Here is a 22,170-nt window from a genome sequence, read left to right as displayed (position 1 = left end):
AATTCAGTCTGAAGTAGTAGATCACAGATCATTGTTTCTCCTTCAGGCAAAACTGGGGGATCCGGAGAGAAATGGAGCGCTCATGGCTGTGGAGCCTTTTTCTAATACTGAAAGTTTATGATTTGTGCCTGGTTGGTGCAGCAGGTGAGAAGCACACGGACAAGGAAGAGCCCTCGACTTCTGTGGAGAAACGCCGCTAATAGTTTTGTGCACCGCTTGCCGCTGTTTTTGCCTCCTCTCCTAAAGTTTGGATCCTGCGGTCATTCATCACGATGCTAAACGTTGACGTTAGCTAGCGAAAATAGCTAATGACTAGCATGAATTTATTTGTAATATGATTAAAAACAGTTAGCCCATTCTGCTACAGTAATGATGAAAACCTATACATTAAATTAAATTACGTAATTTATAGTCACTAACGCTCGATATGCCCTGTGTTTTGGCTTCATTATATGTGGCGGTGCTTATGAGCTAGCAGGAAAATGCAACAGGTTAGCTAACATTAGCGTTAATAATAAAAGCTTGCGTTAAATCTCATTGTTTGGCATTTGAGTGCCTCATACCTAACATAAACATTAGCCCAGGTTAGTGAAAGCTTCTTTTTTATTAGAGTTTGAGCCGTATAGCGTCCAAGTTTTCCAGCCTATCACACCAGATTTAGTTTTACTGCATCTAGTGGAAGTTTTACTCCTGTAGGGAATATTGTGGATTACAAAGATGGAGTTGCACAACCTGTAAAGTTAGGATAGATTGTGCATCATCATTTTGTTTTGTGGGGCTGCAGCCTGGGTCGAGCCACTGCCCGGAAACTCGTCATGAGTTCCCTCTAAATCTTCTCTGTTGCACAGGATCATCTCTTTCATGAATCATCCCCTTTTTTCATGACTTCGTATCAAAAGAAGTCGGTCAACTCCCAGATCCAGTTTCCTCTGACCCAGTCTCGCATTGCTTTATGTGCCCATGCAGGTGAAAGGTGGAGGAAACTTCGAGACAGAGTTTCCAAAGCTGTTGAGGAGCACACACCCTGCGTTGCAGACAACTGTAGCTGCCACCTCAGGTAGGTGTGTTTTGAAATATGAAGGTTTATCTCTTTGCATGATTTTTGGTGCCATAAGTGTTTTAAATACATTATAAATTTTAAACTCAATTTCTTATTCCTGTATTTATTGTTGTAATACCTAACCCTAACCCTAACCCTAACCCTATACATAATGCACACACCTTTTTGTGTTTACAAAACCTAAATTTTCTTAAGGGATCCATAAAGTATTTCTGTTTCTTATTCTGATGAGGCGATAGACAGCCCACAAGTCAACAGTTATTGCTGCTGGTGCTGCACAGTCTTTCACTCTGGCAGCTGTGTTTATTGTATTCACTCATGCCTGGTACCATCACAAATAACGTCCTGTGTGTATTTTTTTTCTTTATTCAGGCAGCAGGATGAATGGGAGGGCACTATTTAGTGACTTTAGCTGCCATGTTGTTGGGTTAAAGTGAGACCCTGCAGAAGCCTCATCTTGATGAAAATGATCTGATGCTGCAGTAGACACTGTAGTTGCAGATGCTGCACTGTCACAGGGCACATCCATTTTCAGACTTTGTGGACTAATCTCGCTTTTCTCTTTCACTTGCTTTATCTCTATCTCAGCGTCCTTCAGGATGACTTGCAGCCCTTTGAGCGAGGTGTGTCTGAAGAGCTCATGGCAGCTACTGTTCAGCGAGGGGTGGGCACCCACTATCAGATCATTGGACACAAGCTGTACAGAGAGCACAACTGCATGTTCCCAGCCAGGTAAAGAGACCAACAGAGAGAGGTGTGATTATGCTAAATGCCACAATGATCTGCTACCCTGATCTGCATGACTTTCAAACTCACAGGTCTTGGTTATAGATTGGTTGTGCTTCATCAGTTTCCTGGACAATCTTTTCATAAATTGTTTGTTTCTGTCACTTTAATCTCTGTGTGTCTCGTTCCCAGGTGCAGTGGGGTGGAGCACTTCATCCTGGAGGTGATTGACAGGTTGCCAGACCTGGAGATGGTCGTAAACGTCAGAGATTACCCTCAGGTCCCCGACTGGGTGCAGCCGATCTTACCTGTCTTCTCTTTCAGTAAGGTTAGATTCACGTACATGTGCAAAGTCAAAGCCAAAGTGCACACACACACACATGCAGATGCACTCAGCAGCTGCAGAGTTTTGCTAAGTATGAATTGATTGTGCGGGGTGTGTTTGATTTGTGTAGACGGCTGACTACCAGGACATCATGTATCCTGCATGGACGTTCTGGGAGGGAGGACCGGCTGTGTGGCCCATATATCCCACTGGACTGGGAAGATGGGACCTGATGCGGGACGACCTGAAAAAGTAAAGTTCACCAATTGTCACATCTGTAGAATTTTTATTGAATTTAAATGAATGCATTATCAGTGGGATGATTAGAAACGATGCCTAAGAGCAGGAGACTATAATTAGCAGTAATACTCACATTGCAAATGCTTTGTCTTCAATGTACAACATTCTGTGTTTCATTAGGGCTGCAGCACAGTGGCCGTGGAAAAAGAAAGAGCCCAAAGGATTCTTCAGAGGGTCCAGGTCGGTGTTGTGAAGTGATTAAGCTTTCAGATAAATCACAGAGTATTAATAGCTTTAGCTTTATTTCTTCCCTCCTCAATATTATCACTTACTTGAGCATTTTCCTCACTGTCCCCTCAGTATTTTACAAAGCCCTTCTGCTCAGGCTCTCCTCGTTTCTTTGACAGGACCAGTCCGGAGCGTGACCCTCTGGTCCTGCTGTCCCGAGAAAACCCAGAGCTGGTGGACGCAGAATACACAAAGAACCAGGCCTGGAAGTCTGAGAGGGTCAGTGTCTCTGAGATCACACCAGACCAGGGTCAAACTGTGTTAGCAAATAATTGTTGTGTTTATTGCATGTTCTCCCACCTCAGGTTTATAGCCCTCTATATGTATTTATATATTATTATATTATATATCTGTCTATCTATATAGATATTTAATAGGTATATTTATTTACAAATAAATGTTGATTACTTAAATATGATCTTAAAAACAAATTTCCGACGCCAGACATATTTTTTACACTGAACTTTAAAGCAATAGGTTCTGTCAGTCCGGTTTCTGTCGAGAAACCCAGCTGCTGATTTACCGATCCCATCATCCTCTCTGTCTTAGGACACCCTGGGGAGACCACCAGCCAAGGAAATCCCACTAGTGGATCACTGCAAATACAAGTAAGCCTACGTTTCACACAACTTTTGAAGAAATTTTGTGTTGTACTTTAATGTTGATACACATGTAGATCACCAGCGTCGACCGTTCTGCTGTGCTAGTGTTGTAGAGATGCACTTTCTCTCAGACTGAGCCACTCTGAATTCCCTGTGCTGTTTTTGGGTCAGGGATAAAATTAGATTAATTGAACAAAAGTGCCTTTAGCTCATTCAAGTTCTAAGACTAGTCCTTGTTAGGCAGCAGCTTTCCTTTCTTCTATAAAGGTGGCTTTGTTCATTAACAGTTTTTGCTCCCTAAAATGTTTGTAAAACAGTTGAATGTCCAGTGTTTACACTCTGTTACATAAGAAAGTCACAGAGCTGTGTAATGCAATGTACTGTGTGTGTCTATTTGATATTCATGGGTAACTCCATGTGCATGTTTTAGCGCAGTTATCTCTAATTGTCCACTGGAAGTCTACCCAAGCATGACTCCATACTTTACAGCCAGGACAACACACACTGCAAATTCACAATGAAATGAAACATCTCCACATTGTTAGTTAATTCTCCATATCATCAACAAATCTTACATCCAAATCCTATTTCTTCTAATTCCTGGAAATTGGTGTATTTTTAATTGCCGCTACATAGCATACCAGTGTGTGTACATAAAAAAAAAAACAAACAGCTAATAATACATAATTTACAGCCTGCAGCTTCACAGTAACACAGTGTAGTGCATTTCAATTTGACCAGCCCCACCCTAACAACCTGTTTCAACCGGAAAAAAAACATCACATCACAAACCTTAGTTCTTCTCCTGCCTCCTCCACCCGTGCAGATACCTGTTCAACTTCCGCGGCGTTGCAGCCAGTTTCCGCCTCAAGCACCTGTTCCTGTGCGGCTCGCTGGTGTTCCATGTCGGGGAGGAGTGGCTGGAGTTTTTCTACCCCCAGCTGAAGCCGTGGGTCCACTACATCCCGGTCAAACAGGACCTGTCCGACGTCAGGTACCTCAGCTCAGCCTCAGCAGACACGCTCGGCCTTGTTTCTTCACATATGTCTGATGATTTGTAGTGCATTACTTTATTTCCCAGTTGGATTTACCTTTCTGAAGTGTAGTGATGAGATTAGAGATTCAAACCCATTCAGAACTGACTTGTGATCCTTTTTGCATATCTTTCTATTCCTTCTAGATTTAATTTCTCGTAAACACAAGTGCAAAGGGTCCAAAAAAAAAGTTTAATCTTTTTAGGTAATGTTTTTAATGTAAAAATGTAAAGGATGAGTGTATTGTGGGGGGTGTAATTGCTTCATATTCTATCAGTCTTATGAGAGTCTATATTTATTTTAAGTTGATGAAGACTTAGTGTGGAAATCAATACAGGGATGGCATGAATCTCATTTGAACAGCAGACGATGTGTATATATGCTAATTTATACACAGATAAATTAAATCTTTCACTCATAGAAATGCACCTTCCATTTAACCAGGAAATTGATTAAAAATAAAATTCTCAACATGTTAATGTGTGCACATGTTCTGATGGTCTTTGTTTTCCTGTCTGCTCAGGGAGCTGCTACAGTTTGTCAAAGAAAATGACGCCATTGCACAGGAAATTGCCTCAAGGTAACAAGTCAAATTTTACCACTGAATTGTGATGCAAATTTAACACACACGATGCGCGGGATTCTTTGAAAAATGTGTTGCAGTCACAAAATTTCTCACTGAGTGGCTGACTCACACACACACACACACACACACACACACACACACACACACAGACTAAAGTCATTCTCCGTTTCCCTCGCACTTTCTCCCAACAGGGGCCAGAAATTCATCGTGGAACACTTACGCATGGAGGACGTCTCCTGCTACTGGGAGAGGCTTCTTACCGAGTTCAGCCGGCTGCTCAAGTACAAGCCCAAAAGAAAAAGCAACTACAACCAGATCACGCACAGACCCAGTCGGACGGAGCTATAACTGAGCCTCTGCAGCCGCAGCCTCGATAGTGAATGTAGTCGCCGCACCCCGACTGTCTCAAAACGAGCGGCTCCGAAGTTCAAGAGCCAAGTTGTGTTTTCATGCCGACATCCCGTCTCGCTGAAATCACATCACACATTTTTGTAGCTAATTTGAGCACTAAAGTAGTTCTTTTTTTTTTTTTTTTTTTTTTTTTTTTTTAAGTCTTACGTGAAGAAATGTTTTTGTGATTATTACAGGGCTCATGTTCTCCAGGGAGTAATAGCTATGGGACAAAAACCTGCTCTCTCTGAGGGCGCTCCCACGTCCTCCGTCACTTCCACTGCTCTCCAGATCGAGACTGTGTTTAATGCAAATCACTGATCATTTGCACAGTAATTCAAAAAGCAATACTTCAAGTTTTGATGTTTGCTGTGCACACTCAGCCAGCAGAGCAATATCCATGTGAGCTGTGTGTTTGTACAAAAAAAAAAAAAAAAAACATTCTGGGGAGTGGCAAATGAAGTACTTATGGAAGTGAAACACCTGCTCATTTCTGGGGAGATTTATCTGGTGTCCATTGCTCATACTGTAAAGAAATACAGCAACTACATTTTCCTGTGATACAAATCCCACTGGAACAGGATTTTAGGCAAAATTTCATAAACCAATCGGGTCATTTAGAGAAATCCTCAAGGAAGCAAAATGTGGATTTTCAGGGTTTTGTTTCCAACCTGTATTTTTTTATGGTAAGGGCAATTTGGAGCTCAATTTAAATTTGAATTAATACTCGATCCAGAGTAATTTACAATAAGCAAGTGTGTAGGGATTCAGTGCCTTGCTCAAGGACAGTTTAACTGATTGTTGTTGGGTCAAATTTAGCTTTTGAGCCTGTCGATGGAAATCTAAAAAAAAGTCGATTGGCATTGAAAACTTTGCTGAAAATTAAAAAGCGGTCATCTGGACCACATGTTAGAAATTTGATTATCAGGGTTTTTTCTACATCGCTGAAGGAGAAATAAGGAGAAGTAATGTTTGGAAGCATTGTTAAGTTTTGGAGAAAGTGTCCCAGAACTCTGTAAGCTGGCCATATTTTTCATTTTGGTCACTCCACTGTTGTGATGACTTGAATTTTATGTTGATGGATGGTTAAACTCGGCACAAAGCTCACAGAGGACATTAATGTTGCTACACTGCCCTCTAGTGAGCAAGTAGAAAAACTCTAGAAGATGTGTCCTGTTCCTTTGCCCACAGCTGAGGGTTGAACACACGATGAAACACACAACCTGTCTGTATGATTTACCTGTTTAGTGCAAACGATGCAACACTAATGTCAATGTCTGTATTTGGGTCTACTCTGTCACACGATGTAAAACTTAGAAACACAACGCAATAATCACTTTTCTACTCACGCCACACAAAGTGCCAACAGCAAGCAATATTAAAGACTAAACACTTTCGTTTTTATTCTGTGCATTTCCAGGAAACATTCACCGCATGTTAATGATTGTACCTTTTGAAGAGATTCAGTTTTGGACTTACATGAGAGATTTATTACGGTACAGAAATGTTGAATATGTTATAGTATTCACATGATGCTGTAAACAAACAGATTTTCCCTGGTTGTGAGACCGTTGTATTTTTTACTCTTTTTCTTTGTTTTTACTGTAATAAACTTTTGGTGCAGATGGTACTTGATTACGTTGATTTGACCAAAAAGGCTGTGATTATCCTCTTGTAGTGAACCGATGGTGTTTTTTTTTTTTTAACCATTAAACTGTCTGATAGCTCAATAGTTGATTTTTGAACTATGTAGGAGCCATTAAGTCTTGTTTGTTCATGTTATTTGGTTATATTGATTGTGTTGGCCCCTAGATGGCAACAGCTTTCTTGCCTGCACAGGAAGTGAGAGGTCGTGGGTCACAGGTGAGGTGGGTTCAAGTAAGGTGCCACAGGTGTTGGTGAATTAGTGGAAGATGGAGCACATGGGTGAAAGGCACACAGTTTTTACCGTGATAGTAATTCTGGAGAATTTGAGTTTTTTCATCTTCATCAATATGATCAAGCTGTTATCTGTCATCTACAGTATTCAACCACTTCAATAAATGGAACGGATCAAAGGCAAGTTTGTTTGAGCCTTCTTTTTATTACTGGAAATAGACACGTGTTAAAACTTCCTAAAAACCCATGCTGCAGGTGACTAAATTTCTGTTTTGATAGTCACCACAAACTATTTTATTTCTTGAAACATCTTTCTCAGACCTTTTTGCATGTAATCTTTTATTAATAGAGCTTTGAAAACATATTCAGACCAATAGAGAGGCTAAACTTAAAAAAAACAAAACACGTACAATGGTGAATTACCGGAGATAAATGCAAAACATACTATTGAATAATTACAGATTAATCGTGCTATTTCTAGTTTGTGCGCAGTCCTCCACCGGCAGGCGGCGCGCTCGTGATATTTGACGTGTTTGACTGAGAACTGGCCAAGGTCAAGGGTCAACAAGCCGGTAGGACGGCAGGAAGTCGCCGCTGAGCCAGGCAGCACAAAAGGACATCAATGAAACACAGAGAATGAAAGACTGAGCGGCGTTAATGTGAGTCAGACCTGCTGTCATTCATGAAAACGGCTCGTTATAGAGGAGCACCGCGCCGCCTGCTGGTAAAATGCTGAACTTATCACAGAGTCTAACCGCCAGCTAGCAAGCTAATCGTCATGCGCCCATTATCGGACAGCTAACAGTCGGACATCCATTATCGGACAGGCGTGATTCTTTTCTTTCTCCCCTCGGTCTACAATGTGCAAATAAGCTTGGAAAAACATATTCGAATATTGAAGCCATGAAACACATAATTTAGAGTTCATAATCAATTTAATTTGCGGTTATCGATAAAGCGGAAAGGCGCGTAGAGGCTAACGCTAGCTCATGTGGTCATATCACCGGTCACATTTGACAGGTGACAACAAAGACACTGTTGGCGTCTGTCGCTGTCTGTGTGTTTCCAGGGGTGTTAAATTAATTTTTTGCAGTCAAAACTTCAAAAGCAGTCAAATGTTGGAAAAAAGGAATAACAATGAGTAGAATAAAAGATAACCTCTAGGGTAGTGCTGCAGGGTTATGGTTCATGGTCAAAGTCAGGATTAATATTTGCCTTTATAAATGCATGCTTATATATTAGGTTGCTCAGAGTTTTCTAAGAGGAAATAACTTCCCTAAAATTGTGTTTGTGTGCCCAGTGTGTCCTGACAGGGCTGCACCATTTAACAGCTGCTGGGTTGGACAGCCTGTGTGGCCCTGGCAGCGTCTCATTCGCCTTAAGGCTATTTGTTTTTAGTGGGCTGGAGTATTAGAGGAGGCAGTGAGTGCAACATCCCAACCCATGGCCATGTGTTTCTGCTGTTTTCCACTGCAGCAGCCTAACGCCAACTGAAGCGTGATGCAGCCCGAGCGGCCTGCAGTGGGCCTGTCCCGGGATAGACGGCAGGCAGATTCAGGCCCCCGGGGCGAGCTCGGCACCGGGCTTCTGCAGGGCCTCGTCCAGACCGCCAGGCTCCCCTCCTTCTGCTTGCTGCTCCCCAGGGTCCACGCAGCTGACGTGGCCGCTGCCCAGCCTGCACAGATGCCCTCCTCCTCCTCCACTGGTCCTGTTCCTGCACCCATCCCCGCTCCCAGTGCCTTGCCAAGGAATGTGGGCAAGCCAGAATTCCCAGACACGGGATGGGACCGCATCAAGGACCTCTTCAACAGGGAGTTAGTGTTGTTTTTTGTGATGCATCATCAGTCTGCAGTGTTGTTGATGAACCTCATTTCTGTTAACTTTTCTTCTGCTGCTATTCTATCACTTTGTCTTCTTTCAACTAAAGGAAAAATGCCCTAAACTTTCTCTGGATCTTTCAATGTAAACAGTTTTATGCCTTGTTAAGCTACAGCTAGACTTTCTAGACTCACATATTTGCATCAAAGCTCCAGCAGCTATACAGGGATCCATTGTTTCTCCACTGACAGTAGCCTCAAACTGCCATAATGTAAATCTCACCTGCTGTGTCATTGTCTCTATTTATGTGGATAAGCCACAGCTGAATGCAGAAAGTTCAGGTAAATGCAGGAACTGACTAACTGCAGTAGAGGCAGATGAGGCAAAAAGGGGACACCAGAAAAGTAAATTACAACACATCATCATCACAGAATGCACCGAGCATCATAAATCGAGGATATCTTGGTGTATGCACAACAATCAGAGGTTGAAAATTTCCTTAAAAATGTATTATTCTGCACTTAACTCTTTACATAAACTCAAAGCTAGTGGTGGACAGTGTGCACTATTTGGTCATCACTACATTCTCAACTAATACATCTCTGCTGTAGTCAATTTTCTTCAAGTGTTTAGTTTCATCAATCAGTTCTTTGTATATGAATCTCCCCATAAAGTGATGCTTGTATAGTCTTTACACAAGCATTTTGAGTATCTCTGACTGGTGTGTTAATGTGCCTTTCATCATGTATAAGATGAGAAATAAGACGCACAGTCAGCTTTATTAAATGCAACATGCCCTGTGTGCTGTGTCCCCATATAGTGCGACACAGAGGTACCCAGAGGAGCTGACCAACATTTTTAAGAGCGGTGTAGCTGCTGCATTGGCAGGCCTCATCTACGGAGGCCTGCCGGCAGCGCGCCACGCCAGAGAGAGGTACATTCAGCTCCACCAGGCTCAAATCTACACCAGTCGAGTGGACGCAGTGGTACGTTGGTAGGCGGTGGGGCATGGCTCATTTTTGTCTGCTATTATGTTGTTTTTGTACTTTGGTATTGCAGCATCTTGGTCTTGATCCTGTGATATTTAATTTTTTTTTTTTTTTTTGAAGCAAATGCATGAATTCTTTTAAAATCAACTTGCCTGTTTTTTCTCTGAATGAATCAGCGCTCAGCCCATAACGCAGCCATCCGGGGTTTCGTCAGATACGGGTGGAGGTGGAGCTGGAGAGTGGCCGCGTTTGTCACCTTGTTCAAGTGAGCAAAATCATAAATCTGTGTGATGCGAGACAGTTTGATTAGGTTGGATTTACTGAAACTGCACAATAGGGATGGGTTGCTGTTCTGAATTTATTTTACCCTGCAATAACAAAACTGTGGTGGGAATTTCTGGGAACAGAGGACACGCAGCAAGAGCCTAGTACACTCTGGATTTTATTCGCAACACTTGCAAGTGGACGCCTTAGCCAATGACAAGCAATGTCTGAGGGCCAAGAGCGCACTGTTGTTTGGTGCATCCTGCTTTTATACACAGTCATGGCATGCCGTTTGGACATCTGTAGTGCATACATCACATCATCTGACATTTTCATCCTTTTGACCTTCCCGTCAGGTTAATGTGTATCCCAAAGAGTAAACTCTTTGTTCGTAGACATCCAGTAACTACACCCTTGGTCGTAACTGACTCACCTCTGCGTCCTCACGTTGAACTTCCGGCATGTCTGCGTCCTCAATTTGCCATCTGGTATCTTCTGTGTCCTTAGGTTAACCCCAACTTTTATGATCCTCACAGGTTGTAAAAGAATGTGCTGTATTTTCCCACAACAGTAACAAACCGTGATGTCTGCTGGGGTCGCTGAATTTTTCAGAAAACAGGATGCAGGATAACTTTTCAATTTAAAAAAAAATCCAAACACAAGAAAGGAGTACTATTTTGTAGTCAAGGTAGCAATTCTTCATTAGGACACCAGTAGGAACCACGTATGAAAGGTTTTATCATAAATATAATACTTTTTTCTTGAGTGATTTTGCAGCGTTTTGGCAAATTTGACAATACAGTGATAATACCATTGACTAGAATCCCATGTTACGATGATAATTGTACCTTGAAACTGTGATACTGGCTCATGCAGAACTTGGTATTCACCCCTAGCCATCTGTCTGTCCCTTCCCCCTCCCTCTCCAGCTCTGTCAGCACAGGGCTGTCCGTGTACAGAGACACTTACAACCTCAGCCACTATGTCGCAGCTGGAGGTGAGTCACATGGGGCTTCAGCGGTGACCGGTCATGTCTGTTTTTTTTTTTGTTTTTTTTAAATTATTTTTTTAACTTTATCTGTGAAAAGTCCAGTGAGCACACTCTGCTGCTTCATGTTCACACACACACACACAGCTCACCTGGGAGTGAACACAGTGTCACACTGCCCGCCTCTGAGCAGATCTGCACTTCACGCCTGTTGTTTTAATTTCCAGCTTTGATAGTGCATTCATGGTCAGGACCATCTCAAAACAACAATTGTTTTTTTTTTCCAAGGTACACTATGTAAAACTGCATTGAATAGACTCAACTAACTGAACTAAGCGCCAAATTCGATGGTTAAGTCTACGTGGTTCTGATTATTGACTTGACTCACTCATAAATCACAGGCTTATTCCATCTTTTTTGTCACAAGTCTGAACAGTCCATACCTGCATTTTTCATAGTGTACTATTAAGGAAAGGTTGAAAAGATAGTGCTGTTGTCATGTGAAACACCTAAGTCTAATTTTCATGTCTTAATTTCAACACTAAGCATTAAGCAGAATCAGTTTGTGACAGGTTGAGATATAAATATCATATGCTCTTAGTATCCAGCAGAACCTTTGTATTCAATTTTCTAAAAAGCAGAATTTGCATTTGAGTTATTGAATGCTAGTTTAATGTAACAAATAACATGGATTCAGTAAGTAGGAAGTTGTTTTAAGTGGTAATGTGCAAGATTCCTGTTACTGTTCAATTTTTGGTCACTGTTTGACTGCACTTGTCAGACAAACCTTTTGAAATATTTACCATTTGGTCAGCACTTCCAAATAAAATGGAAGATCAAATCATTCCCTCCTTGTCAGACAGCTTTCACCTAAACATCAATATGTGAATTCCTCATAATAATGATTTTTTTGTGGTTGAGGTTAGTGTTTCCACATAGACATCCCAACCCAGTCCCATGAATTCTGAAGATAAACGTGTGTGTGTGTGTGTGTGTGCAGCTGTGACCGGGGGAGTTTTCAGGCTCTACCTGGGCCTGAGAGGACTGGTGGCTGGGACAGTCATTGGAGCAGTTTTGGGGTAAGGCTAACCTCTGATCTCACAAGCATCCTGTCTCTTCCCATGCACCGATCCAACTAACAGTCACTGTCCGAAGGCAGCAGAGAAACAAAATATTTGCCCTGCCCTCCACAATGTTAGGTGAATCGAAACATTTCCCCTGTAACCCCAGTCAACTTATCATCATAACTTGTGGTGTTTCCACTTTGTTAGGAGCGCATGTTTACCCTTCCATTATGAGCTCTCGCTTGTCAAAAGCCTCTGTGAATCTTTTTTTTTTTTTAACCTGACATGCTTATCCGCTCATGTTCACGCGCATGTTCGCTCTCACGCCCGTTTGGTTGAGAGCAGTGAGCACTCTGGCAGCCAGCTGCGCCCCTCCCAGCAACCCTCTGTTGGCCAGCTGCACCCCTACCCCACCCCTCCTCTCTCTCCCCCCCACCCCACCCCACCCCTGTGCTGGGAGCCAGAGGGACTCATGTGCACCGCAGAGGGCCATGTTCTGGGTACTAGAGCAGGGAAGCAGGCCAAGGCAGCAGCTGCCCTCGCCGTTTTGTACCGTCTCTGTTATTCCTGCCTCTCATCTCCGTCTAGCCCACTCTGATCTGGACTTATGTTTCGCACTCTCATCTCCTTTCCTCCGCTGTTTCTTCTTTCTCTTTCCTGCTTTTCCCCTTTTCCGCTGGCCAGTCTTCACCACGATCACAGAGCCAACAGCAGATTTGAATTTGATCGTATAATGGAGATTGAGTGTGAGGTGTTTGATGGTGTAACAGACTGGAGGGGCTGGTTTGGATTGTCTCTGTGATCATCAGCTCTGTGTTGGCTCAGCGCTAATCTCTCCTCGCCTATCCTCTTGTCTTCTCTTCTCTCCTGTTGGCTCCATGCTGTCCTCCTCCTCCTCTTCCTCCTCCACCTCCTCCTCTCCCTCTTGCTGTCTGCCTGAGTGACCGGCCACCTGGAGCGTTTGATGTGTGCAAACAGCCCGGGCCCCGGCTGCGCCAGGTGCAGCCAGGGCAGAAGGGGGCAGAAATGAAAGCAGGCAGCTAATCGCAAAGCACATCACGCTCCAGATCTCGCCACAAAACCTCGTTCCCTGTCCTGGCGCGTGGCAGAGGTGTGAGAGGAAGGTGGGGCGGAGCTGGAGAGGGTGTGACTTAGTCAGAGACAGCTGGGGGGAAATTGGAAGCTGAATTCTCACACTGAGGGAAATGACGGATAGCTTTGGAAGGTGGATTCTATTGATGTTGCTGCTTTGACTAAACTTGCATCTGTCAGCTAGTTTTGACAAGTTCCTGGCTGTGCCAGGAACTGGTTTAGGAATATTTTAATATCTGTATGCAGTTAACAGTGTCAGCAGGAATGATCTAAATATTACTCAGTAAGGTGAATCTGGAAAATCTTAAAATTCTTTACTTTTAGTCACTGTGCACTGTGCTTAACAATTACTTGAAATCCCAAAATTGCTGCTCCTACAATTTCTTAATGAAGGTAAAATGACAAAACAGCATTAAAGATGAAGTATTATGGTGGTACAGACATGCCCTGTCTTCTTAATCACATTCTCTAGACCTAAGAGACAAGATTGCTTGGTACTCACCGCAGCGTCACATCTCAATTTAATTGTTGTTGTTTTCATTTGTTTGTTTTTCAGTGAAAATGAAAATGAGCATGCAAAAATGATTCCAGCTAAATCCATGAATCATATTACCATCTCAACATCTGTCAAAATAATTGCAATATGATGTTTTTACCATATTGATAATCCCCTCTGTCTGCGTAGACAGACATGGTTTTGTTTTATTTTAGAAATTCAGCTGATGCTCTCATCCACAGCAAATTAGTACAGATCTGAACAGCGATCAGACAGTAGAAGTATGAAACACTTTGAGAGGGCCTATGCCAAAGGATGTCTTTGTGAAACATGTTTGTCGGCATATTATTCATGCGAGCTGGTCTAACTCCTGTCCAGGCTTCCCACCGGTGCCTTGATCCTTGGCATGCAGACGCTGGCAGGGGAAACCGTCCGAGAGCGGAGGAGGAGAGAGCGCAGAGAGCTGTATGAACTCAAACTCGCAGAATGGTGAGTTGACACGATTTAATGCTTGGTAGTGTCTTGTGTTTTTGTTCCCCCCATGAGATCTCCAACCACATTGTTCATATTGTCCTCCTGATGTGACAAGTGATATGAGATTGAGTTTTAGTCATAGGTGGAAGGTGAGGGGCCGCCTGGTGGAAACATACAGAAAGGCAGTAAAAACAATCAAATAAATAAATAAAAGAACATTTTGCCTCACAAATAGACAAAGTGGGAGCTTACAAATGTTTGGTTGCCCCTCTGAGGCAGCCTGGCCGCTTCAGTGACCCTAGAGCCATGAACGGGTCACTGGTCATCATGCCGATGACATTTCAGTTCAATTCAATTACATTTAATTAACTTTGCTCCAGACATCTTAAACAAGTTAGGGTTAGAGGCCCATAGCATATGAAAAAAGAGAAAAGGTAATGGACTATATAAATACAGAGTATGTTTGCCATACTAGTTTTAGTACTTTCTGTGGTAGCCTGTGTTAGGCGCCCTGTCTGGGGGCTTTAGAGGTATCAGGTGACCCCTTGTGAGCCCCTAACCAGCAGGTTTCACAGTGATTCTGTTATGGGGGCAGGAACAAACCAGGTAAAAAAACCCTCTCCACACATTGTGATGCAAACCTAAATTTAACTTGTCATTGAATATTACATGAGTACACTACACAGTCTTTATTTCTGTGACCTGTGCATGGTAACAGATCAAATTCTGTTATTAACCAATCACTCTCTTAACCCTCAAATCGTAAAGGACGGCCCGGCTGCAGCTGACAGATGATTTGATCGGTGATCTGAACGACAGCTCCCAGGCGGAGGAGGCTAATAAGGACCTGCAGAAGATCCAAGAGCTGCTTAGTTTACCACCAAATGAGGGCATGGCCCAGGACTCTGGGAGCCAATGACAGGAGCTGCCATACTGTGTGTTTGTTGACTGTTGGACACTGATGACGAGACTTCATACAAGTGGATATCGTTTTGTCAGGACTCTACCATGCATTATCTGTTCTTGAACGGAAACCACTTCAAATCAAAATGAAGAGACATTCTTCACGCCATCAGCAACTCCCAGTGAAACCGCTCAATCAGCATCAGTGGAAAACTGGATGTCCTGGGCTGATCCCTGGAGTGTGTGTGTGTGTCTGTATCTGTCTCTGTGTATGTGTAACTCTGAGTGTGAATCAGGCACTTTCTCAATCCGTTCCAGCATAAACAGCTGTTAAAAAATAATCTTATTAAATGCGAGCCACCTCATGTGTTCTTAATGTTTGTATTTCACTCCTCCACAATGTTTTTTTTTTTTCTCATTTGCAGCTTTTGATCCTCTGGCCTTTACAGTGGTGAGTGACAGGAGAGATGAGACAGAGTGTATGACATGCAACAAACCCTGTGTCAAAGCCAATAATGTTATCATGTGGAATGTGATTAAAAAAAAATCCATGATAGAAGTCGAGAAGGTCATAGTAACTCTGAAGTGTATCTACTGAGATAAAAAGCAAACGAGTTTATTGCAGCGCTGGTCACCAGATCTGGTCAAAAATACAGAGTATTCTATTATGACCATGATTTTTTTCACACTTTGTTTTGTGGTAGCATCAGGACAGAGGAGAGCATCTACAATTTTAGTGAGCCAGAAATACGGGTATGACATGCACAGTGCAGGTTTTAGCAACTTGAGAATGGAAAGGTCATAGAATGAAAGTATTAAGACACAATTCCTATTTCCAACGAGTCCTCACAAATTTAGCATGGAAGACAAATAACACAACACTCCATTAAAAGCACGATTTATCACAAAATGCTGAAATCTGTAACATGGACGTCTAACGTCTATGCAATTTGTGACTGAAATGTCAAGGTTTTTACTTCTGATGTCTAATAGGCAGCCAGGAATGCCTACATATTCAGTGTTTTGCTTTATTTTAAAATATATGGATATTGATGACAGAGTATCATTGAGGACTGTTTACTTTGAAGGTGTCCTCTGCTGACTTGTAGTCCCCAAGATTGTTATTTACAAGTAGATCACCCGATGTACATTTGTTGATTGTTTGCCCCTCCTGTTAAGGCGCCAAGCCAATATCAAGCCTCCAAATATCATTTCATGGCCATGACAACATGCCTTCTTTTCTCCCCTCTATCTCTGTGTATCTGTGGTGTGCCTTTGACATTGCCTCTCGGGCTTTTCAGCAACTAGGTCAAATGTAGCCTTGGCCCCTGGTGTAAACAAGATGTGACACAGCAACAGCTGGGACCCGGGATGCAGGCCGTAACTGCTGACGCGCAGATGGACAGCCAATGGAAACTTCTAATCACACTCTGTGTAGTGCCAGAGCTGGGATCAGCAATGTTTTGTTGTAATGAAGGTAAGCCTTTGGTTAGTGAGTGTTGTTGCCCAAAAATCTTTAAATTATGAAGCCATTTAGTGAATCAATGCAGGCATTGTAGGCGATGAATTGGCTCCTGTATGCTTTCAATTCACTTTTTAAGCAATGTCTAACAGCCGTGTAGCCATGTTAGTTGTCAGCTGACAGTGTTGGGGAGTTTATTTATGCCTGCTGCCACTGAGTTGTGGCATTACATTTCTGTCTGGACCAGTTTGTCCCAGTAAAACATCAGAAAGCAACTGCAATCAGTTCAGGAATCAGGATAAAGTAAAGAAACAAAACATTTTACTTGACTTCAGAGTGTTGCTGGTATGCATTTGCACTTTTTAACGCCTTTGATAAGCCTTTAACCCTTTGAAATCTAAATTAATTGACTTGATTTAAAAAAAAAAAAAAAAAAATAGAAGCTTAGCAAAAAATGACCCGGAGAAATTAATAAGTTATAAGAAGGTGACCTGAAAATGACAAAAAAGAGGGAAAATTACTAGAAAATTATCAAAAACATACTATTGCTAACTATACACTTAATAAATATTTATATATTATTTAATTATTTATTCATTTGCTATTTCGTAGCCCCCCCCATATTTTTGTTTTTGTTGTTGCTTAATTTCAGGTCATTTCCTTGTATATTTGATTGTTGCTCATTGCCTTTCTCCCCTGTCTTTTGAACTAAGTGAAGTGAATTTGCTCGGGTTTCAAAGGGTTAAACCCACACAGAGGATAAACTGAATCTTTCAACACCAACTGGTTTCATTGCTCAGTGTTCATTGCAGATGTATCCTCATATTTGTTGTTTGACAGCAAGGAAATAATTTCCCCTGGATTGCATAATTGGGCTCTTAGTGCCATCTATTGGTGAGTTCTTGGACCTGCAAATACAGAGTTGTTGAGTTTAGTGTTGAAGAAATAAGATTAAAACTTGGTGTTTCCATAAATTTTTAATAGGACAAATTAATCCAAATTAAATATCTGTTGCAGCTTTTCTTTTTTTTTTATAACCCTTTGTGGACAAATGCAAACAGGTCGTATACCCAAGAGTACTGAATACTCCAGTTTTGTTGTTCTTCACATACTTTCATAATTGTTCATTTTTTTTCCAACTATATGACTATACGCCAACAGTTATTTATACTGTACAAACTGAAACTTTTATCAAGCTATATATGAACCCTCCCTGCTAGTATGACATGACACTAACACAATATCTCTAGTTTTTAAATACTTTTTAAAATACAAAATTATACTGCTGAATACAGATTTTATCTGTTGTTCATAAGCATCAGAGCCTGCACTGCTGCAAACTGACTCATTACTTGTGGGGGCCATCCAGTTAGTTGTTTTGCAATTTGTAAACATTTTGTAAACTAAAAAAATTTAAAAAAAACTCTTAAAATTATCATCTCTGCTTGAGTTAGGTGGGGACGCTGACTGCAGTAAATAGGAAGTGGTCTGACATAAACGCAGATGCCAGTAAAGAGCATTTATCTAGGGCCGGGAACAGTAGAGCTCATAGACGAGCGTCATTACTGTGGACATTATTGGAGCTAACCGCATAAGGAGGGAGACTCAGGTGTGGCTGATCGCACTGCAACAGGTGAAGCAGAGGTCTACAGGCCACAATATCACCTTGTTTATAGACACACTGCACCAAAAAAACACTCACAACATCGCTGTGTTATGACTATCATGCGTCTCAGCCGGAGTAGCGGAATGCGCCTTGTGCCAAAAATAGCCATGGCGCATGATTACGCACCACCAGTTCTTGCATAATACTCCTTATTTAACAACTTCGTTTGTCCTGACTATTCCACCGCTTATCGGCACATAATAAAATAATTGGAAACTGAGAGATAGCTTTAGATGACGTTCAGATCAAAGCGAGCAAAGGCTATTCATGATTTTGTCCGTGCGCAACCGCTGTAAATGAGGCCCACAGCCACGGTCATTGCCTATAGGACCGTGCTAAAGCAAACATGCCCCCCTCCCCAGTCCCCTGTTGGCCTGCATTCACATTAACCAAAGCCCAAACGCATTCAAGCGATTGCCCTCGGTGCGCAACACGTTGAAATACGACACACACATGGCCCGACGACATTATAAATCGATATAGTTCAAAAACATTCATCATGTCTTCCTTTTAATCAGACATAGGTTAAGGGATTTACCTTGACAGTTTCGGAGGTAAGTTCCTCCTTCAGAAATCGTCCAACTGACTGGCATGTCAGCTGGCTGCTATGGCAGTCTGTGTGCGCAGCGCACCTGTCAAATCCGGCGGACCCGACCGGGTGGCCGCGCACAGCGGGCGGTGCCGCGGCCGGCCCACCTGATCTAGCAGACCCGGCTTCTGTCCGACGGCAGAAGGCACAGTGCCGGCCAGTACTGCACGGTATGCACGCCCACCCGGTCAGGTCTGCCGGATCTGACAGGTGCGCCGCGCACACAGACTGCCATATATACCATTATAAATCGACTTTTGTTTACGCGGTTGCAGCATCAAAACAGACAATGACAAAGACGTCATGGTTGATTATTGATTGCGCAACGGATTGAGCTGCGCGCATTAACCGATTTTGCAGAGGCAGGAGGAAACGGGGAAGGACGGTCGCATGATTTACGTCGTATCCAAGTGCGCTGCATGCGTGACAGTACTTGTGCTCGTGCATGAACGCCCTAAACTTACCAACCGTGCCAGAGCGTGGCAAGTGTACTGTATTCAAGCACGGAATGGAGCGGTCACACTAGTCAAATAATCCGGATTTTGCTGTCAAACGTGCTTGGGCACGGCACGACCAGGGTAATGTGAGTGGAATGTGAGTAGCCTCTTACAGGACTACGCCTCTACACATGCCAATCAGGGGTTACGGTGTCTGTGACGTCCACTTGGCTTAACCATTTTCGTACCAGAGGCGTTTTGACAGGAATGGACTGAAGGTGAAAGCGCGTCACACGTGAGAGCTGGCGTCCCTGAAACGATAAAAGCGGAGAGTTTTACAAGACTTTGACCACAAGTTGTGAGTAACGTTAAAGGAAACCCGAAGGTGCGGTTGATTTTTGCGGCACTGGCTCGACTGAGGGAAGCGCACGAGTTTACTGGACCTCCCGGCGTAAAGAGGTGGTGCAGTTGCTGCATTCCTGTGCTCCTCGGAAAACTGAGCGCCCAGAATGTAACTGTAACGCGCTGGCGAAAAGCCCAGACTACAGGTGTCACACCGTCTTTGGGCTGAAGAAAGGGAAAAGTGTGTACCTAGACTGCACTATATAATATGTGTTTTATTAGTTTGGTTTATATCTTGCATATTTTACCCCTTCCAAATGTAAATTTCTCGTGAACTTGAATGAAACATTTCTTCCGCTGGAGGACTAATTATCGCGTCTTGTCGGGCCGATCATTTTAGTAATGATATTTCCGACCGCACCTGAAGGCAGCACCATATCACCAGAGAGTACATAAAGATCCTGCGGGGTGTGTAGTGGACCATTCACATGTGGGACTAAAGTACATCTGAGCGAGAACCACTTAAGTATGGAGCTAAACAATGGAGAGCACAGAAGTAACCCTCTCGCAAAAGCCAAATTCATCTCAAGGATCTTTATGTGGTGAGTAAACAGCAGGATATGTGAAAATATTCGCTTTAGAAGCTGGATAAATGCGGGCTGGTACAAAATGATCTCAACAGAGATGTTTCATTGCATGGTCCCTAATTCAAGGATGTGAAACATCCTGGGGCAGTCAGACCAAATAAAATAATAAAAGTCAAAATTGTGTTTCTGGTCCAAACCTGCAAGTTAATTCAAAACTTTTTAGCATTTGGAGTGGAATGCATTTGCACTTAGTAATAAAATAGTTAAAGGGGCATTTCACCCATACAGTACCTTGAACTCTATTATGTGTTTTGCTGCATTTGATTCTGTAATAAACTACAGTGCATTTTTTTTTTTTTTTTTTTTACTTTTTTAAAATTAGAACTCACCACCTTGTTTAAATTGCATTAAATTTCCAAAGAAGTTGCCCTAGCTTGTTTGTGAAGCTTTTAAAGTTGTCATCCAGGGTTTATCCATCCATGTTATTTCCATGTGGGAGCCAGAGTGACTTGTAAATGGAAAACAAGCCTTTCACAACTTTCACCACCCAGAGTTGATTCAAATACATTACATAACATTTTTTAGATGTTATATACATGTCATATCTCAGGCCCATGTTTTAGGCATTTTTTTCTCTGACAGGGAAACCTTTCATGTCATGTAAAAGTAGAATCAGCTTTTTTTTTTTTTTTATTGTTTTATCATTATTTATTGCTTTGTTTGTCAGACGGCAGTATTGGGAGTAATTAGATTACTTTTGTTCTGATTACTGTAATTAGGTTGTTTTCCCTAGTAATTAGGATTGCGTATTCATTTTCAGTTATTCTGTGACAGTTACTGTGCTAATAAAATTTGCATTCATTAAATTACTTGAACATGGGACTTTTGAAAGACATCTAATATTATGTAAGATGAGATTTCAGCCTAGTCTGGTGAATGTTTGCTCCGACCAGTCTGCCTACCGTCTGTTTTTCTAAAATCAGATTTTCATTTTATTTATTATGATAATAATCTGACCTGGGTTTTAGAAAAGCATGCAAAAGTAGAGTAATTAGTAATCTAATTACTCTTTACAGAGTGTATTTAGCAAAGTAATATGATTCCAATTTGTAGAAAGCAGTGAGTAACTTGCCTTTTTCACATAAATCACCCAATACTGTCAGGCAGTCCGCTTAACTTTGAAAAGCGTCAGTTAGTAATTGAGTCTGTGGTTTTGCAACAGTGATTCAGCAGTAAGGAGCAGTGTGGATTTGGGCTTTGAAGGAAAAATCCACCCTAAATAAACCGTTAACGCTGTGGAAAAGACAGCTGTTAAAGCACAATTTCCATTTTCAGCATTTTGTTTTAGCATTAAGTATTAATAAAAGAAGAAATCCATCAAAAAAGCAGGGGAGAAGCAGGCCCTCCAGCAGGTCCTCCAGGCTGCCCATACAGTTTAGCATCACACTTTATCCTTAGGTGATTGATAGCAGCTCCTAATAACTGGTTAGACCTGGCTCTCCATGTGAATCATTTTATGGATGTGTTTTTTAATGCTTTTTAGAGGGTGAAGTGCTCATGGAATTAAGGTATGCACTGTTTAGACTACATGAGGGAAATCCAGCACGCACTCGTGTAGGCCAGGCACTATGGCAGAGATCACGCAGGCATCAACAGCTGCAGGCTGACATGCTGATGTGTAGTCATGTTTTTAAAGTCAGTACAGTTTCACTCATTCACTCACTCCAGTCATGCAGATGCCCCCACCTCCAGCCAAGCACCAACACAGTGAAAATGCACTAGTTGACTTGTGGAATTTAGGTAAATGGTCAATCACAACATGGAAAGTTGATCAGTTTCACAAGGTTTGTCCTACCTCTGCTGAGGCTGT

The 22,170-nt window shown here is 42.3% G+C and overlaps 3 protein-coding genes across 8 annotated transcripts in view; all 3 read left to right on the top strand.

Annotated features, from left to right (window-relative positions):
• Positions 1-11: 11 nt before the first annotated feature.
• Positions 12-6,647, top strand: poglut1 (protein O-glucosyltransferase 1). The gene is made up of 11 exons (XM_030069987.1): positions 12-144; positions 967-1,057; positions 1,649-1,792; positions 1,979-2,114; positions 2,242-2,363; positions 2,532-2,591; positions 2,759-2,858; positions 3,189-3,247; positions 4,068-4,235; positions 4,799-4,855; positions 5,053-6,647. The coding sequence occupies exons 1-11, from the start codon at positions 72-74 to the stop codon at positions 5,207-5,209; spliced, it is 1,167 nt and encodes a 388-aa protein (XP_029925847.1). The 5' UTR covers positions 12-71; the 3' UTR covers positions 5,210-6,647.
• Positions 6,648-7,089: 442 nt separating this feature from the next.
• On the top strand, positions 7,090-15,588 carry timmdc1 (translocase of inner mitochondrial membrane domain containing 1). 5 transcript variants are annotated; one of them, XM_030070010.1, is made up of 9 exons: positions 7,096-7,114; positions 7,275-7,309; positions 8,606-8,943; positions 9,768-9,933; positions 10,113-10,201; positions 11,130-11,197; positions 12,189-12,267; positions 14,219-14,329; positions 15,083-15,588. In XM_030070010.1, exons 3-9 carry the CDS (start codon positions 8,630-8,632, stop codon positions 15,231-15,233), a joined length of 978 nt encoding a protein of 325 aa, XP_029925870.1. In that variant the 5' UTR covers positions 7,096-7,114; positions 7,275-7,309; positions 8,606-8,629; the 3' UTR covers positions 15,234-15,588. The 5 variants fall into 5 exon arrangements, with proteins under 5 accessions (XP_029925897.1, XP_029925870.1, XP_029925860.1 ...); XM_030070037.1 differs by lacking the exon at positions 7,275-7,309 and having other exon boundaries at positions 7,090-7,114; XM_030070000.1 differs by lacking the exon at positions 7,096-7,114 and having other exon boundaries at positions 7,146-7,309.
• Positions 15,589-15,653: 65 nt separating this feature from the next.
• The window catches only part of LOC115372249 (multidrug resistance-associated protein 4-like), a 29,844-nt gene continuing 23,327 nt past the window's right edge, over positions 15,654-22,170 (top strand). The window contains exons 1-2 of one of the 2 annotated variants that reach the window (XM_030069976.1): positions 15,654-15,668; positions 16,519-16,694. Coding sequence is in view for 1 of the 2 variants with exons in the window: in XM_030069968.1 (XP_029925828.1) it covers positions 20,242-20,315 (74 nt within the window). In the remaining variant the exon portion in view is untranslated. Of the gene's footprint in view, positions 15,669-16,518; positions 16,695-20,016; positions 20,316-22,170 lie in introns of those variants that run through there. The other variant, XM_030069968.1, reaches the window with a different exon arrangement.

This window comes from Myripristis murdjan, chromosome 2, assembly GCF_902150065.1.
Source record: "Myripristis murdjan chromosome 2, fMyrMur1.1, whole genome shotgun sequence".
Classification (NCBI taxonomy): Eukaryota; Metazoa; Chordata; class Actinopteri; order Holocentriformes; family Holocentridae; genus Myripristis; species Myripristis murdjan.
This window is presented reverse-complemented; position numbering and strand designations above follow the sequence as displayed.